Source organism: Canis aureus, chromosome 1 (genome assembly GCF_053574225.1).
Source record: "Canis aureus isolate CA01 chromosome 1, VMU_Caureus_v.1.0, whole genome shotgun sequence".
NCBI classification, from domain to species: Eukaryota; Metazoa; Chordata; class Mammalia; order Carnivora; family Canidae; genus Canis; species Canis aureus.
This window is the reverse complement of record NC_135611.1, coordinates 106,118,390-106,137,092: the sequence shown is the minus strand read 5'-3', so window position 1 is coordinate 106,137,092 and position 18,703 is coordinate 106,118,390. Positions and strand designations below refer to the sequence as shown.

The 18,703-nt window shown below is 46.4% G+C and overlaps 1 protein-coding gene across 4 annotated transcripts; it reads right to left on the bottom strand.

Moving 5' to 3' along the window:
* LOC144280886 (sialic acid-binding Ig-like lectin 6) lies at positions 1-9,328 on the bottom strand. Of its 4 annotated transcripts, XM_077843366.1 has the most exons (9): positions 8,897-9,325; positions 8,453-8,812; positions 8,021-8,299; positions 7,774-7,821; positions 7,284-7,541; positions 6,917-7,201; positions 5,996-6,089; positions 5,579-5,657; positions 1-1,158 (listed from the first exon to the last, which is right to left on the bottom strand). In XM_077843366.1, exons 1-9 carry the CDS (start codon positions 8,928-8,930, stop codon positions 979-981), a joined length of 1,617 nt encoding a protein of 538 aa, XP_077699492.1. In that variant the 5' UTR covers positions 8,931-9,325; the 3' UTR covers positions 1-978. The 4 variants fall into 4 exon arrangements, 3 of the variants coding, with proteins under 3 accessions (XP_077699492.1, XP_077699501.1, XP_077699508.1); XM_077843375.1 differs by lacking the exon at positions 7,774-7,821 and having other exon boundaries at positions 8,897-9,326; XM_077843382.1 differs by lacking the exon at positions 6,917-7,201 and having other exon boundaries at positions 2-1,158; positions 8,897-9,326.
* Between the last annotated feature and the right edge of the window lie 9,375 nt (positions 9,329-18,703).

Sequence of the window (18,703 nt, the reverse complement as noted above, 5' to 3'; positions counted from 1 at the left end):
GAAAAATATTTTATTCATTTATTTGAGAGATACAGAGAGAGAGAACATGAAGGGGAATATAGGTGGGGCAGGCAAAGGGAGAGGGAGAAGCAGACTGCAAAGCTGGGAGCCGGACTCAGGGCTCCATCCCAGGACCTGGAGATCATGACCTGAGCTGAAGGCAGACGCTTAACTGATGGAGCCACCCAGGTACCCCAAAACTGCTTTGCTTCTTACTTTATGATCTGGATAACTCTTATTTCTATTTCCTGCATTTATTGCACTGGAAAGGATCTACAAAATACTGTTTAATAGAAGTAGTAAGGGCAGCCATCCTTGCCTTGATCCTGGCGGGAAAGTTGTGTGGCCTCTGGGATTGTCCCCTCCAAGCTTTCAGAGAAATCATTAGCAGAAACTTTCTGTTAAAGCAGCTAACAGAAGTCTTGACACATACCATGTGTTCAGAGTTCCCAAAAACATTTGTGTCAGAACTTATCTGTTTTATTTGTAACCTCTCATCCATCTTCTGCGATCATCTGGCTGGATAAGGATGACTTCCCTGATTTCTCAATCCATGGCATAGATGGTTTTGAGCTCAGTTCTTTTGAACACAATTCCTGTGGTTTTCCACACATACTGGGAGATTCAAACCATTGCCAAGAAGACCATTAATTTTAAAATAGTCAAGGCTGAGCATTATTGGCTGAAAAATCATAAGATTAACAATACATTGGAAGTCCTAATCTCCAGTACCTTAGAATGAGACTGTAGGAGATAGGGTCTTTAAATTTCAGTTAGAATGAAGTCACTAGGGTGGGCCCTAATCCAGTACATCTGGTGTCCTTATTAGAAGAAGAAATTAGGATACAGACTCACACAGAGGGAAGACCAGGTGAAGACACAGAGAGAAGATGGCCAAATACAAGCCAAGGAGAGAGACCTCTGCTGACACATTGATCTCAGACTTCCAGCCTCCAGAACTATGAGAAAAATAGTTCCTCATTTGTGTGTCTTGATCTCTGAGTACTCAGTGTTGATGCTTTCCTGTTCCCGAGGCTTCAGCTTGGGAAATTGGAGGAAAGCATAGTGAAGCTCCTGTTCCTCTCTTGAAATGGGGCTAGCCTCAGCAGGAGCTGGGTGGTCTTCAGGGATGTCCATCCAGGACTGGTCCTGATGTGCCTGAGTGGAAGGAAGAGGAGGACCTCAGAGCTGGTTAATATAGGGCCTGGGGGAAAGCAGTCAAGGACCAGAAGGGGATCAAGACATATTTTTATCAAGACAGGATTTTTATCACTTACCCATTCATTTATTTTTAAATGTTTAATAACTAAGATTGGCTAGCCCTTAGTCAGTGTTTTGTGTGTTTTTTTTTAATATTTTATTTATTTATTCATGAGAGACACAGAGAGAGAGAGGCAAAGACACAGACAGAGGGAGAAGCAGGCTCCCTGCAGGGAGTCTGATGTGGGACTCAATCCCAGGACCCTGGGATCACGACCTGAGCTAAGACAGATGCTCAACCACTGAGCCACCCAGGTGCTCCTTAGTCAGTGTTTATATTAATTGCATTACATTCTTAAAAAAAAAAAAAGAAAAAGGCTGGGAGAGGGTATTATTATCATATTCATTACACAAATAATAAAATTAAGGCTAAGAGAGATTATATACATTGCCCTAAAGACACACATCTATCTATACAGGGGCACCTGGGTGGCTCAGTCAGGTTAAGCATCTGACTGTTGATCTCAGCTCAGGTCTTGATCTCAGGGTCGTGAGTTCAAGCTCCACATTGGACTCCATACGGGGTATGGAACCTACTTAAAAAAAAAAAAAAAAAAAAAAGACATGCATCTGTTATAAATGCACGATTGAGCCAGGACTCAAAACTAATTCTTTCTAACTATAGCACCATCCTTTATCCGGGCAGTGTTCAGGGTGCTGTCTAGAGTGACGAATAAAGCAGGTACAGGGATCCCTGGGTGGCGCAGCGGTTTGGCGCCTGCCTTTGGCCCAGGGCGCGATCCTGGAGACCCGGGATCGAATTCCACATCGGGCTCCCTGCATGGAGCCCGCTTCTCTCTCTGCCTGTGTCTCTGCCTCTCTCTCTCTCTCTCTCTCTCTCTGTGACTATCATGAATAAATAAATAAAATCTTTAAAACAAAAAAACAAACAAACAAAAAAAAGCAGGTACAGTTCCTGAGACCATGTAGCTTATGGTTTTCTAGGAGAGGTAGTTACTAAACAAATAGAAGACAAATACATCCAAAGTTCTACATTTTTATAGGAGATATTTTGAATCTAAAGCAGGGCAACTGGGGGCCTGGGTGGCTCAGTTGGTTAAGCAACTGCCTTTGGCTCAGGTCATGATCCCAGGGTCCTGGGATGGAACCCCGAGTCGGGCTCCCTGCTCAGTGGGGGTATGCTTCTCCTTCTCCCTCTGCCCCTCCTCCCGCTTGTTCTCTCTCTTTCTCTGTTAAATAAATGGATAAAATCTTTTTTTAAAGATTTAATTTATTTATTCATGAGAGACACAGAGAGAGGGAGGCAGAGACATAAGCAGAGACAGAAGCAGGCTCCATGCAGGAAGCCCAATGTGGGACTTGATCCCGGGACTTTGGGATCACGCCCCACTCAAAGGCAGACACTCAACCACTGAGCCACCCACGTCCCACTGGGTAAAATCTTTAAAAATAAAATAAAATAAAGCAGGGCAGGGGTGGTATATCCTTTTTCTGGACAGGCACTAGAAGACAGAGCAGAGGTCACGTTTGCAGTCAAGATGGCAACCAGACACCCTTTCCCACGTCTGCTCCATACCCACAACATCCTCAGGCTATGGAAGTATGAAACAAGAATCCCTCACACAGTTGCTGAAAGAGGTGAGGTGTTCTCAGATTAAGAGGAAATGGCTAAAAAATAAAAAAAATAAAAAAAAAAGGAAATGGCTAGATATTTCTCTGGCCTGAGAGATATAACAGGGAATAAAATAATAGCAACAACAAACCACCCTTGGGACTCACCTGCTAGAGGTGGGAATGATTTCAGATGTAGTAACGAGTTCTGTGCATATTCCATGCCAGCTACTGTGTTACACACTTCTCATAACTACTGTATGATACTGTATGTACTCGTAATATTCCAATGTCACCAAAATAAACAGAGGTCAGAGAGGGTGCATCACTTGTCCAAGGTTTCCCAGCTTGTCAGTAGGGAAAGACGGAATTTTTTTTTTTTTTTAAAGATGGAATTTGAACACAGTCTAGCTCTGGAGTACATGTTTTGAGCCCCCATACTATACTGACTGCAAAAGACATTCACTTAAAATAAAAAAGAAGGGATCCCTGGGTGGCGCAGCGGTTTGGCGCCTGCCTTTGGCCCAGGGCGCGATCCTGGAGACCCGGGATCGAATCTGCTGTGCATGGAGCCTGCTTCTCCCTCTGCCTGTGTCTCTGCCTCTCTCTCTCTCTCTCTCTGTGTGACTATCATAAAAAAGAAATACCAAGAATTTGAAGGTAAGGAAATTGAAGATGTATATCCTGATTCCTGACAAGATGGGGATTTAGGGCACATTAAGAGTTTCATTTCCCAAGGTTAACCAAGGAGAAAGAAGAGAGAGAATTACACAAATTAAACTTTAAAAGTGATTTTGTGTGTACTCGTTCTACCAGTTACTGAGAGAAAAGTTTTAGGAATAATCAACTATAATTGCCAATATGTTCTCCTTGCTGTTCTGTCAGTTTTCATATATTTATTTTGATGAATGATGTTCTGTCACTGAAGGCATACATGTTTAGGCTTTTTACATCTTTTAATGAAGTGATAGAAACCAGAAAAATAGAGTAAATATTACATGATTCTATTTATATTAAGTCCCAGAAGGGACAAGATTAATCCATAGTGATAGAAATCAGTGATTGCTGAAAGGTCAAGCTAACTGGGCAAGGGAACAAAGGAATTTGGGGACATGATGGGAATGTTTCACATCTTGATTGGGGACATGGGCATAGGGTGAACACATCTGTCAAAGTTCATTTCACTGCATACTTAAAATGGGTGCGTTATTATACATAAGGTATACCTCAATAAAGTTGATATTAAATAAACACAGTAGTAGCCATCAGGGAAATACAAATCAAAGCCACAATGAGATACCACTTTGTAACAGTCAGAATGGCTAAAATTAACAACTCAGGAAACAATGGATGTTGGTGAGGATGCAGAGAAAGGTGAACCTTCTCACACTGCTGGTGGGAGTGCAAACTGGTGCAGCCACCTTGGAAAACAGTATGGAAGTTCCTCAAGAAGTTAAAAATAGAACTACCCTGTGGCCCAGCAATTGCACTACTAGGGATTTACCCCACAGATACAGACATAGTGATTTGAAGGGACACCTGCATCCCAATGCTTATAGCAGCAATGTCCACAATAGCCAAACTATCGAAGGAAGCCCAGATGTCCATGAACAGATGAATGGATAAAGATATGGTATATGTACACACACACACACACACACACACACACACACACACTGGAATATTACTCAGCCACCAAAGAGAATGAAATCTTGTGATTTGCAATGACATGGATGGAACTAGAGAGTATTATGCTAAGTGAAATAAGTTAGAGAAAGATGAATACTATATTATTTCACTCATTATGTGGATTTTAAGAAACAAAATAGATGAACATAGGGGAAGGGAAGGAAAAATAAAATAAGACAAAAATGAGAGGGAGGCAACCCATAAGAGATGGTAAACTTTAGGAAACAAACTGAAGGTTGCTGGAGGGGTGAGGATGGGGGGACAGGGTAAACGGGTGATGGACATGAAGGAGGACACGTGATGTAATGAGCACTAGGTGTTATATGCAACTGATGAATCACTGAACTCTACCTCTAAAACTAATAATACATTATATGCTAATTAAATTGAATTGAAATAAATAAATAAAGAAGCACAACAGTAGATTTGAAAAATGCAAAGGGGAAGTGATGAGTTGTGACTTTGGGGTGCCCCAGTCTCTCTACCCTAGGGCTGGAGTCCACCACTTCCCTTGTACTCAGTGGTCTGACACAGACTATGTTTGGGCCATTATACTTCTGGTAATCAACGCCACAAGAAAAGGCTAATATTCCAAGGGAATGTAATATTCCGACATAGGAGGCATAAATACCCCTAACAAGCAACTGGGCTATATACATATTCCATCAGAAGCAGAAGTATTGGGTGCCTGGGTGGCTCAGTTGGTGGAGCATGTGCTGTCAGCTCAGGTTGTGATCCCGGAGTCTTGGGATGGAGTCCTGCGCTGGGCTCCATACTCCTCGGGGAGTCTGCTTCTCCCTTTACCCTTCCCCCCTGCTCTGCTGTCTCTCTTTCTCAAATAAATAAATAAATAAATAAATAAATAAATAAATAAATAAATAAATCTTTAAAAAAAAAGCAGAAGTATTAGAGCAGTTGAATTAATTTAAAATAACCAATAACCACATGTGTAACTCCAGGGAGTATTGGATGTTAATAGGCAAATGCTCAAGTGCCCTTGCTGGGGGTGACTTCCAAAAGGCATATACTGGATAGGACCTCACAGCCTGTCACTCACCCCAGAGTCTGAGCTGTCATCTGGGCTCATATCCATGCTTTGCACTGGCTGGGCTGTTTTCTTCCTGCGGGTCTTCACTCTAAGTAAGAGAACAGCCCCGGGCCTTTCAGCTTGGTTATTTGGGGTATGCAGTAGGGAGACCATCCCCTGCAACCCATGAAGAGCATAGAATGAGGTAAGAGGTGGGTCCAGTCTCCAGGTGCTCCTCCTAATCCAAAACCTGGACCAGGGCCTGGGAAGAGACCCCAGGCTTGGCCCAGTTGGGTATTGGCTGATTCACACCGCCACTCAGCCTCCTTCCCTGGCTCCCGGATTTCTAACCAGTCCAGGTTGCTCTAGCTCAGGCTCTCTGAGATTCCACAACCCTATCCCCTTTCCACTCCAGGCCTCTCCCTCCATACCTGGACCCACTCTCACCTGAAGATGAGGCAAAGGCAAAGAGAAAGCAGGGCCATGCTGCCAGCTCCCCCAACTGCTCCCAGGACCCCACTAGTCCTGGGTTCTGATTTACCTACAGAATTTGAGTTTAAAAAATTTTTGAGTTAAAAAAAAATTGAGTTATATGTAAGTTGCAGCTTCAACACATGGCATGTTCCAACTGGCCACTTCTCTCTCTCTCTCTCTCTCTCTCTCTCTCTCTCTCTCAGTGTGTGCCACTAGTATACCCACTCCCCTTTTAGGACTCAGTGACATGGCATTCCACTGCCCTGTGAACGCTGGACCAGCCTCTTCCATTGGCCTCAGGACTGAGGATGTTAGGCCTTCAGCTGCTCCATTTGAGGCCTTGGTGTTTCTCCTGCCAGTCGCATCTCTCTGGGGGCTGTTATGGGCTGAACTGCATCCCTCACCAAATTCATATGCTGAAGTCCTAGCCCTCTGCGACACCCCTCCATCCCTAGCATCTTAGTGTGTGGCCTTATTTGGAAACAGGGTCTTTACAAAGGTAATCAAGTTAAAATGGGATCATTAGGGTGGGCCATAACCCAATATGACAGGTGTCCTCATGAAATGGGGATATTTGGACACAGACATACACGGGAGGATGCCATGTAAACATGAAGGCAGAGATTGATTCCACAAGCCAAGGAACACCAAAGATTGCCAGCAAACACCAGGAGCTAGGGGACAGGCTGGAAAACATTCTCACAGCCTCGGAAGGAACTGATCTGCAGACACCTTGATCCTAGGCTTCCAGCCTCCAGAACTGGAAGACAGTAAATCTCCATTGTTTAAGCTGCCCGGTTTAAGGTACAAGGTACTATGTTGCCGCATCCCTATAAAATTAATAAAAGAGCAAGGTCTCTTCCTCCAGGCATCAACCCCCAATAGACCTCAGACCTGGCAGCAGCAGGACGGCGGCGCTCTGTTTCCCGTGCGCATTCCAGGCCTCGCAGCTGAGTCTGAGGCCAGAGCCCAGCGGCCCACGGAGGCTCAGGGAACTGTTGGCCCAGGGCCCCTCAGAGCTGGAGGTGACAGTCAAGGAGGCATTGCTGTGGTTCCGCTCCAGCAGCCCCTCCCCCAGGCGCCAGCGCAGGGTGGGGGCCGGGCGCGCGTGGGAGGAGCAGGTGCACTGCAGCGCCTCGCCCTCCCAGGAGCAGGAGGGGCTGAGCGGCCGCGGGGGGTCTGGGGGAGGGAGGAGAAGGGGTCAGCGGTGCCCCTGCTCCCCAGGCCCCGGTGTCCTGCCCGCAGAGGTCGCCACACTCACAGGCCACAGAGAGGTGCAGGGAGACGTGCTGGGAGCCCAGCGAGTTCTGAGCTCGGCAGGTGAAGTCTCCTTCCTCTGCAGTTCCTACTTGAGGCAGGTCCAGGATGGGACTTCTGTAGATGGGGGTGGCATTCAGGGCGGGGGACCCCCGGAACCAGCTCAGCTCCGCAGGGGGGTTACTGTCAGCAGCACAGAGCAGTTGCAGAGCCTGGCCCTCCAGGATGAGAATGGATGAGGTGTTTTGCAGAGTCTCCAGCACTTTGGGGAGAGATGCAGAAAGAGGGATATGACAGCAAATCTGCCAAAGAGGAGCCCCACAGCAGGAGGATTTGACCAAAGAAAGTTGTGGGTGAGTGAACATTAACTTCAGGGAGTCGAGGTTTGTGGGGGCTTCTCTCCACTGCTCTTCCCATGCCTGAACTCAGTGACTGGCTTCTTGTATGTGTCTCATGCTCCACCCCAGCCCTGGAGGAAAGAGGTTCTTTCCTACCTGTTCTGTTTCCTTGGAAGATCCTGATAGCTGTGTTCTGTGGAGCATCTGGACAGAAGGATGAGCCGGCCTTGGCTTTGGTGGCAAGGAAGGAGTGGGTGCTCGGGCTTCCCCCCAGGAGCCATGGAAGGAGGTAAAGGGGTTCTCATCCTGCTTAGCTACTGAGACCCCACTGTCAAGCTCTAGCCCAGCTCTGCCCTGGCTTTACACCCTCAGGATCACAGGTGTCCTGGCCCCATATACTCACAGGTGACATTGAGCTGGATGGTCCTTCCCACCATCACATCAGCTGCAGGGAAGTACACTTGACAGGTTAGATTGGTGCCGTGGTCCTGGGGCCGGGGGCTGAGGATGAGCACCGAGGAGAGGTGAGTCCTGGGACCCGGGGAGGTGAGGGCAGCTGATGTCCAGGAGAAGATGGGGGCCATGCCTTGCTCGCAGGCCCAGGGCACAGAACAGGTCAGGTTCCTGGGGTGGCTGGACTCTAGGGTCCTCGGGATGAGGATGTCAGGTGTGTGAGTCAGGGCTGGTGAGGATAGAGAAGATGTTGGGACCCCTCGATGTTTTGCCATCTGCCCCAGTGCCTGGCCATCCCTCACCACCCCGAAGAGGAACAGAATGTTCATTTTCTATCTATGGTGCCCACACCCTGGGGCCTTCCTCCAGGCCCCTACCATACCTGTCACATTTAGAGAAAGCATATTATCTAGATATGAATATTTCCCTATTTGAAAAAAGTAAGTTCCACTGTCCCCCATGTTGACTTCTATGATGTCCAGGGAACAGTCCTGGGCCTGGGGGTTCCCACGGAGGAAGAACCGGCCCTGGGTCCTCTCATGTAGCTTCTGGCTTGGTATGTTTGTGGCCACTGGAGGATCGTGGTCTACATCTGCCCCTTTCTGGAACCAAAACATGTGGGAGCCTATAAAAGCCAACCAGGGGTAGGAAAATTTGCACGGCACATGGACACACAGGCCCTCCTGCACTGTCACCGACTCCTGTAGTTCCAGCTGGTAGCTCAGAACTTGAGCCAGAGGCCCTGGAGAGAGAAAGAAAAACTTATTTTGGAGTTCCAGCGCCTCCCCCAAGTGGGATTCCCCCCCCCCCCCCCCAGCTCACTCACCTCCACACAGCATGAGCTGCAACCACAGCAGCATCCCTCCGTGATGTCTGGGACAGTCTGCCTTCTGCAGTCCTTCTGACAGAGAAAGGAAGCCACAGGATATGAGAGGGCAGAGAACGCTTAGACAGGAAGCCTGTGGTAGAAACAAAAGGCCACAAACCTAGAATAGAGAAGTTCAGAACTACAGTCAATTGTGATTAACCTTTGAAATACTCTGGTTCCCTTTCTGTGTGCAGCAGGTGGGTCCTGAGGCTCAGAGGAGGCAAAGGTCTTGGTCTGGTAAGGCAGCAAGGAAAGAGGAGACCCCCCAAGCCCTGCATCCTGGGATCATGCACAGTTGTCTATCTTGGAGACCTGAACCTGCTCTGATTTCAGGTTTGGCTGCTTGCCACTTGAAAATAATATTTGTGTACACCTGGTGTACTGTAATTAAAGGAAAAATTTTTAAAATAAATACTTGAGAGACAAGTGATAGTGCTTTATTCAGGAAGCTGGCAACCTGGGAAGATGGCAGACTAATGTCTCATAGGGGAAGGGAGCCGTGTGCAAGAGAAGCAGGTGCCAGGTGGTTAGTCATACGTGAACATGACCCTGGACAGACTTGGTGGCATCCACAACAGCATTGTTTGAATGTAGTCAGGCCTTCTCTTCTGGCAAAGTCTGGTTCTCAAGGCCAGTGATCTGCAAACCTGAAAGAAGAAAGCTAGTTCTGCTACAGATGAACGGACTTAAGTCAGCAAGCAAGTAGTGCATAAGTTTGAAGCAAATTAACTCTTCAGACCTGTTGGAGTGCTGTTACGATCCCACCTGGCCAGCCCCCAGGAGAGTCACAGCCTCAGGATCTTCATGGAGGCAGACTCCTAGGGATGGGTCTCAGGATAGCCTACATAGCTTCAGAGGGATAAGAGTCCAGATGAGGCAGGGGATGCAACACAGGCCTTCATTTATTCATTCATTCACAAACTAACATTAAAAAAAAAAGAGAGAAAGAAAAGACAGATTTGAATCAGTCCTGACCCTCAACTAGCTCAAGCATTAGGGGAAAACAGACAAGTTTGAGCTTTATCTGAAGGTAATGGGGAGTCATGGAAGGTTCTTGAGCAGGAAAAAGGCAGGGTCATATAATTATCAACATGGTCCCTGTAAAGTCAGTGTAGGGAAGAACTGGAAGGGAGAGGCTGGAGGCCAAAAGGTCAGGGAGGAAATTGTTGTGACTTTGCAGAATGGAAGAACCAAGCCCACGTGGAGACAGCGGACTTGGTGATGGAAGAAAGAATGATTTAGGATACTTTCAGGAAGTGAAACTTAAAGAGAGGTGCAGTGGGTGGGGGAGAGATTATTACAGTGACACCTAGAACCCAGACTCTAGCCGTGGGGGCTGGAGGTGCCATGGCCAGGAGTAGTAAATGTGCAGGGCTGGGCTGAGCAGAAGGTGGGAAAGGGAAAGGGAAAGGTAGCAGAGTTGGCTCTAGGGGCAGGTATATTCACGGTGGGTGGGGGGTGGTGGTGAGGGTTGGGGGGTGGGGGAGTGCTGGGCAGAGCTGCAGACATACACACACACACACACACACTCACACTCAAGCTTAACTGTGGGAATGGGGGTGAGGGATTGAGATGGCCTGGCCAGGGAAGAACCAGAAGAAGGTGGTTCTTGGTGACCCTGGTGAGAGTTTTGCCAAGAAGAAGCTGGAGGGAGCAGCAGCAGCCAGACTGCAGAGGGGGCATTCAACAGCAGCATCAGCCTTTTTTCATTTGAGCTGAGACCCCACTTCTGTCCCGAGCAGCAGAAACCCTACTTCCAACATTGCCCCAGAGAATTTTTCCTACCTGTGCCATCTCCTTGGATGGGACCCAATAACGAGTTGCTTAGAATATTTGGACCAGAGAATGACAATATTCTCTATTTCAATGGTGGGGTGGCTAACACTTTGGATCCACAGAAGGGTGGTGAAGTGAGACTGTCACGCTTTCTTCTCCTTCCTCAAGCCAGGCTTCTGGCCAGGCCTTAAGTCACACAGGCCCTTAGGGACACAGGTGTCCTGACCAACAACTGTAGGAGACATTGAGCCAGGTGGTGTCAAGAGCTTAGCCAACCCAAGTGTCTAAATAAGCAATTGAGCAACACTGAGTCAAAATAAAAGTAACAATGAAGCCTTTAATTACATACTGTGATGATAGATTGCACAAGAGTCTAAATGGGGAGAAAACACCCTTGTTCCACTTTTCCCCACAGAAAGGCAGCTGGCAGGGCGCCTGAGTGGCTCAGTCAGTTAAGCATCTGCCTTTGGCTCAGGTCATGATCTCAGGGTCCCGGGATGGAGCCTCTGCTGCTTCCCCTGCTTGTTCTCTTCTCTCTCTCTCTCTCTCTCTCTCAAATAAATAAATAAAATCGTAAAAAAAAAAAAAAAAAGAAGAGAAGGGTGGTTGGGTGCTAAAAAAATATGATTCTAACTGTCAAGGGAAAAATTATTCATGACACTTATTAAGAAATGGTAAAAACTGGGACACTTGGGTGGCTCAGGAATTGAGCATCTGCCTTCGGCTCAGGGTGTGATCCCAGGGTCTTGGGATTGAGTCCTGCATCAGGCTCCCCACGAGGAGCCTGCTTCTCCCTCTGCCTATGTCTCTGCCACTCTGTGTGTGTTTCTCATGAATAAATAAATAAAATCATTTAAAAAAAAAAGAAACAGGGCAGCCCCGGTGGTGCAGCGGTTTACGCCGCCTGCAGCCCAGGGCGTGATCTGGAGACCCTGGATTGAGTCCCACATCAGGCTCTCTGCATGGAGCCTGCTTCTCCCTCTGCCTGTGTCTCTGCCTCTCTCTCTCTCTCTCTCTGCATCTCTATGAATAAATAAATAAAATCTTAAAAAAAATAAAACCCTCAAACTTTAAAAAAAAAAAAAAAGAAGAAAGAAACAGTAAAGACTATATCCAAGGCCATTGCAATAGGGTACAGGAGCCACCTCAGTGGGGTTTGGCAGCAGAAGAGAGAGCGCGATTGGGCTCAACTCTGAATATAAAAGGAAAAGTGGGAATTTATAGCCAAGGAGCAGGGTTAGCATCAGTGGAGGGAAGATTACTGCGAGGGGTGGAGTTGGGGAAGTAGGAGTGGAAAAAGTTCTGAGTTCTGAGTGGAGAAAATATTTTCAAGCTTTTCTCCTCCTCCTCCCTTAAGAAGACCTCAGTAGAGGTGCCTGAAGACCTCTGCCCAAGGCCTCAGATAAAGAGAGGTAGGAAAGAAGGCACCTGGCCTATGGATACAGATAAATGCAAAGAGCGTGACCAGCCAGAGAGGTCTGAGTCCTTGAAAGGGGCAACGTCCTGTCACCAAGTCTAGACCAGGGAGGGCAGCTTTCCCACTTGAGACTTTCCCTCTGAGGAAGGCCTTCATATTTGCCTGTGATTAGGCCTGGAAAAATCACATACAGGTTTTAACCAAGGGCCAAACTTCTCAGATGGTTCTGTCTACAAAACTACCACCTCCTAGAAATGTTGCTTGATATATAGTGCTGGTATCATGATCTTGGGAACTTAAGATATGGATGAGTACTAAGGGATGGGGGGCCTTGGGGCCCAGGGAGGAAAGAAGCATCTTCTTATGCAAGCTCCTGGCAAAGTGCTCTTTAGATTCTGAAATGATTCTGTACTACAGGTACAGTTTTAGGGTATCTGGTACAAGCTGGAGAAGTCAGCTTTTTCCCTGGAGGAAAAGACTCAGACCCTGGACCATGATCCTAGGCACAACCTCTACAAGGTCTCTCCCTCTATTAGCTTCAGGGATCTGTACATCTCTCCCACTCTCCAGATAAGGAGATATATTCCCATCTCTGGGGTCCAGTCCTGGGGATCCTTGGCTATTTGTCACATTCAGAGACAGTGTCATATTTGGGAACCACATTTCTCTATCCTTTTTTTTTTAAGATTTTATTTTTTAATTTTAATTTTAATTTTTTTAAAGATTTTTATTTACTTATTCATTCATGAGAGACACAGAGGGGGAGAGAGAGAGAGAGAGAAAGAGAGAGAGAGGCAAAGACACAGGCAGAGGGAGAAGCGGGCTCCATGCAGGGAGCCTGACATGGGACTCGATCCCAGGTCTCCAGGATCAGGCCCCGGGCTGAAGGTGGCGCTAAACGGCTGAGCCACCCGGGCTGCCCTACTTTTTAATTTTTAAAAAAGATTTTACTTATTTATTCATGAGAAACACAGCGAGAGGGAGGCAGAACCACAGGCAGAGGAGAAGCAGGCTCCAAGGGAGCCTGATGTGGGACTCGATCCCGGGACCCCAGGATCATGCGCTGGGCAGAAGGCAGGTGCTAAACCACTGAGCCACCCAGGCATCCCAAGATTTTATTTTTAAGTAATCTCTACACCCAATGTAGGGCTTAAACCCACAACTGTGAGATTAAGAGTTGCATGCTCCACGGGCTGGGCCAGCCAGGTGTCCCCATATTTCTCTATCCTAAAGTATTTCCTCTTTTCTGAATTTTGGAAAACCTGATGCTCAGAGAGCAATTGAGGTCCTTGGGTCCCAGAAGAGGTTCTCTCTTTTTGGTTTTGATAGGGTCTGTGGCCAGAGAAGGATCATGATGTTTCTTGGCCAACCCCGGGATCTGAAGGTGGATGTTAATAGGTCAGTCAGTCCAGAACGGGATTGGATGCATAGACCCTCATTCACTGTCACTGACTGAAGGATACAGATCATACCTGCACTATCCTCCAGCAACCATGGTAGCAAACAGAATGTCTGACCACAGCCCCACCCAGAACTCTTCTTAGACGTCTGTTGCCCTCACAGCTATAGCCACCAAAGCAGCAGCAGCAGCATCTCTGGGCTGCAGAATATAGTCTAGATTCCCTTAACATTGTCTGGTTAGCCTCTCCCAGCTTGGAGATGGGGGCATCTGAGGGGTGGTAAGAGAGCTGGGGATGCTTTCTGGATCAAATGTATGGTTTCTGTCCCCAGCTGCTTCTTTCAACAGAAAAAAAAAAAACTCTTTCTCAGGCCACTGCAGGGGAAGTGAAAGCTGAGCTCTCATCTCCCTGGAATATGGCAGTGTGGGCCTTCCTTTCTCTCACACTCCAGAACCCTGCCTCTTAACTTCTGAAAACCAATCCATTTCCCTCAAGAGAGATGTGGAGTTTGAGGGTCTGTTCTTCCCAGGTAGCTTTCTTGGAAACCCTATCATGAGGATGGAGGAATAGAGGACCAAGAACCCCTGGGGAACAAATTCTCTCCTTGTTGGACCCACCCCTGAGACCTCAGGAAGCCCTGGGTGAACTCTTGAATTGTCTACAGGGAAAGACCCTAGGGACAGAGGCTGGGACTGAGCCTGGAGCTCTGACTCCAGCCCCAGACTTGGGTATGCAGCTTGGGTTCAGGGTGAGATAAAACTTGTGACTAAGCCTTACCACTCTTCACGTTTCCCATGACCCCGAACATATAGAACATCTCTCCCCTTCTTCTCCACAGGTGCCACAATTCCTCTCCCCCATGAAGTGATAATCTAATTTCTCTCTCCTCACTTAGCTTCTAGATCTCCCACTGATAGTGCTCCATCTCTGAGATCACAGAACTTCCCATTCTAAGCAAGGTCCCTCATGTGCCTAAACATTTTTTTTTTAAGATTTTATTTATTCATTTGAGAGAGAGAGCACAAGCTGGGGGAATGGGAAGAGAGAGAAGGCTTCCCACCAAGCAAGGACCCTATGTGGGGCTTAATCCCAGGACCCCAGGACCGTGACTTGAGCCAAAGGGGATGCTCAAGCCACTGAGCCACCCAGGCACCCCATGCCTAAACACTTTGTATGTCTTCCTTCCCTTCCAAAGACAATGCCCCAGTCAGCCTCCTGATACTGCAGTCCTGATATTCCAGTCGTTGAGTGTCTGCCTTTGGCTCAGGATGTGATCTTGGGGTCCTGGGATTGAAGGTGTGATCCCGGGGTCCTGGGATCAAGTCCCGCATCAGGCTCCCTGCAGGGAGTCTGCTTCTCCCTCTACCTATGTCTCTGTCTCTTTCTGTGTCCCTCATGAATAAATAAATAAAATCTTTAAATAAAAAAGAGAGAGAGAGGGAAGATATTCTAGTCCTTCATTTATCTGACAGACACTGAAGCAAATTTAAAAAAAAAATCTTTCAGGATTTGGCACGCACATGGCTCAAATTAATAAAGAATCATGAGTTTTTTTTTTTTTTTTTTTTTTTTTTTTTTTTTTTTTAAGAATCATGAGTTTTATTCTCAGTCCTCCAAAATTCTATTTGGGCATCAGCCAGAGACTGAGCAAGACCAAGAGAGAGAGAGTGGAGGAGAGGGCTCACGGATGAAGAGGCAGAGGCAGAGGCAGAGGCAGAGGGAGACAGGAAGTAGAGGGGAGGAGGGAGGAGAGGAAGCAGGGAGGAAGAGATAAGCTTGTTGGAGAGAGGATAAAGGTTTATCCCAGACGGAGGGATCTCTGAAGAGATTGGGAGTGTAATCAGCCCTGAGAGGCAAGAACCCAAGTGTATGTGAGCAGTTCCACACTGAGGTTATGACTGCACATAAGGCCCTAACTCCCGGGGGTGGCAAGGAGACTGGGAAGGGCAGAGCTGGACTGGGGGGCACTTATCCTGTTCATATCTGTCAGCCCGCAAGCCTTCCCGATTCTCCCATCCCGTCTTCCCGAAATTAGAGGTGGCGCTGTCCGTGGTGCTGAAGCAGAATTCGGTCCGAGTTCTGGAATAACTGGGCTGTGCCGAAGTCTCAGCCCAGGAAAACAGCTGAGTCAGGACTGGGACGGCCTAGGAGTGAGAAAACCGGGAGGGAGCCCGCTCCTCTCCCTCCTCCTTCTCTACCCCTCAGAAAGTCCAGTGGGCTCTGCCAAACCACTGAATCAAAGACCATAGCAGCCCATCTCTAGACTTCGTGTTATGTTAGAAAAATAAAGCCCCATGTATTAAGGTCCCTGAAAGTCTGCCTTGTAACTTAAAGCAAAATGCATTTCTCGTTTTTAAAAAAGATTTTATTTTATTTATTTATTCATGAGTGATACACAGAGAGAGGCAGAGACACAGGCAGAGGGAGAAGCAGACTCCATAATGCAGGGAGTCTGATGTGGGACTCAGTCCTGGGGGAACGGGATCACACCCTGAGCTGAAGGCAGATGCTCAACCACTGAGCTACCCAGGCGTCCCTGCATTTCTTATTGTTACATCATGTGGGGAGTGGAGTCGATGATTCTTCCAGTTCCATATGAAGCCAATCTGACATTTTCCAAAAGTGCCCTACTCATTTAAATCTCCCAAAAACACATTGAGAGTCCCCTATATGGGGGCACATGGGTGGTTCAGTTGGTTAAGCACTTGCCTTCAGCTCTAGTCGTGAACCCAGGGTCCTGAGATTGAGCCCCATGTCTGGCTTCCTGCTCAGCAGGGAGCCTGCTTCTTCCTCTCCCTCTGCCTGCTGCTCCCCCTGCTTGTGCTCTCTCTCTCTCTCTGTTTGTCAAATAAATAAAATCTTTAATAAAAAAAAAGAGTGCCTTTACGATTGACTTTTCTCACGTTGTTAATTCAAGATCCAAGAAATAGTGTTATATCCTTCATTTTGCATTGATGTGATTAAAAACAACTTTTCTCATCTCTTTCTTTTTCATTAACTGTAATCCATCTTCGTGAATTATCTATTCATAGAATTTACACAGAGGGACCTTTAAGTTTCCTTATTAACCTCTCTAAAGATACTAATCTCATTCTTATTATTTGCCTTAGAGAATAATATTTTTTTTATTTTTAGGTTTTATTTTATTAGAGAATAATATTTTTAAAAGTTTATTTAATTTTAGGGGCACCTGGGTGGCTCAGTCAGTTAAGCATCTGCTTTCAGCTCAGGTCATGATCTCAGGGTTGGAGATTGAGCCCAGCCTAGGTCAAGCTCTCTGCTCAGCGGGGAGTCTGCTTCTCCCTTAACCCCTTCCCCCGGCTTGTGCTCTCTCTCTCTTTCTCACTCTCTCTCTCAAATAAATAAATAAAATGTGTTTTTTAAAGTTTACTTAGTTTTAGTAATCTCTACAGCCAGCATGTGTAAACACAACACAGATCAAATAATAAGAGATTGATGACCACCTTCCAGATGTCCTCTCTGTGTGTCTCTGATCACAACACTCTGTATATCCCTCCTGAAAGTATCCATGCTCCTCGCTTTTATATTAACCATTTTTACATTTTCTTTATTGTTTTTATAACGTATCCCTGAAAAGGATAGTTCAGATAAACCTATTTTTGAACTTTTTATAAAAGTAATCATATTATATGTCATTGCCTGTGTCTTGTTTCATTTTTTTATTGTGGATAATTTACATGAAATGAATATATAAGTGCATATTTGTAAATAATGGATTTATGTACATCATTGAATTTTTAAATAATAGACTTTAAAATTTTTTAAAATTTATTCATGAGAGACACAGAGAGAGAGAGAGAGAGAGAGGCAGAAACAGAGGCAGAGGGAGAAGTAGGCTCCACGCAGGGAGACTAATGTGGGACTCGATCCCGGAACTCGATCCCGGGACTCCAGGATCACACCCTGGGCCAAAGGCAGACACTAAACCGCTGAGCCACCCAGGGATCCCCAATAATAGACTTAAAAAAAGATTTATTTACTTATTTGAGAGGGAGAGAGAAAGCAGAGGAGGGGCAGAGTTGAGCACGGAGCCCAGCATGGGGTGGATCTCACAACCCTGAGATCATGATTTGAGCCTAAGAAACCAAAAGTCTGATGCTTAACCACCTGAGCCACCCAGGTGCCCCACAAAGCTCTCCTTTTAAAGTATTCATCCTAACTCTAAATAAAAGGAGCCTATTTACCCCTGCTTGGGAAGTCAGTTTTGGAAGTTCTGTCCTTTGCTGAAAGAAAATTTCTTTCTGTGACAATTCCTTGTGGTGTAGTTTCTGACTTGGAAAACAAACACAAAAGGAAATGCAGATAAAATTAAATTCCTTATAACTGGCAGCCCATGGACAAATACTTGAGGCAAGGAGAGTATGCCACCCTTCCAGGAATTCCCAACTGTCTTAAAGTTAATGCCTTGCTAGAGGGTAAAAAACAACCTTGGCTGTAGTCAGGTCTACAGGATCCTCTAAGTCTTCTTTAGCATATGAAAATCCTTTTGGAAACTTCCTTTGTCTTTACCTCCCCCAAATCCAAACGATATAATCTATTGCTCTTTACAATCCCAGTGCACCTCTTTCTGCCCATGGGTCCTGTCCCCGTGCTTTAATAAAACCACTATTTTTTACACTGAAAACGCCTCAAGAGTTCTTTCTTGACCTTCCGCTATCGAATCCTACTTCAAATCACATCAGTTTCTATCTGTGACTCACCAAGGAACTCCAGTTCTTTCGGTTACACAAACAATGACCTTAAACAATTTTTCTTGGGCATACCATAGGAACCCAATAATCTCTTGAATGAATGAAATAGAATGCCCCCCCCAGCAGTTCATTCTCATTACATCACAGCACCGTTTTAAACATTTTGCCTATGATAATATATTTAATTATTTAATCCTCACAACTTTATGTAATAGGAAATTTAAGTACAGAGAGGTTAAATAACTTGCCCAAACGTAAACATCTGGCTTCAAACCCAGGCAGCCCAGCTCCAGAATCTTTGTGCTTAACTATGATACCTACTGCAGTAAATGGCTGCAGAACTTATAAAGAAACTACTTCTGAACACTGGGTCTGGCTTTGTCTCTTCTCTCACCGGCAGCGCACTGGGGAGTGGCTCCTATCCCATTAGCCTCTCTCAGCACGGTGGGTGGGTCGTGGT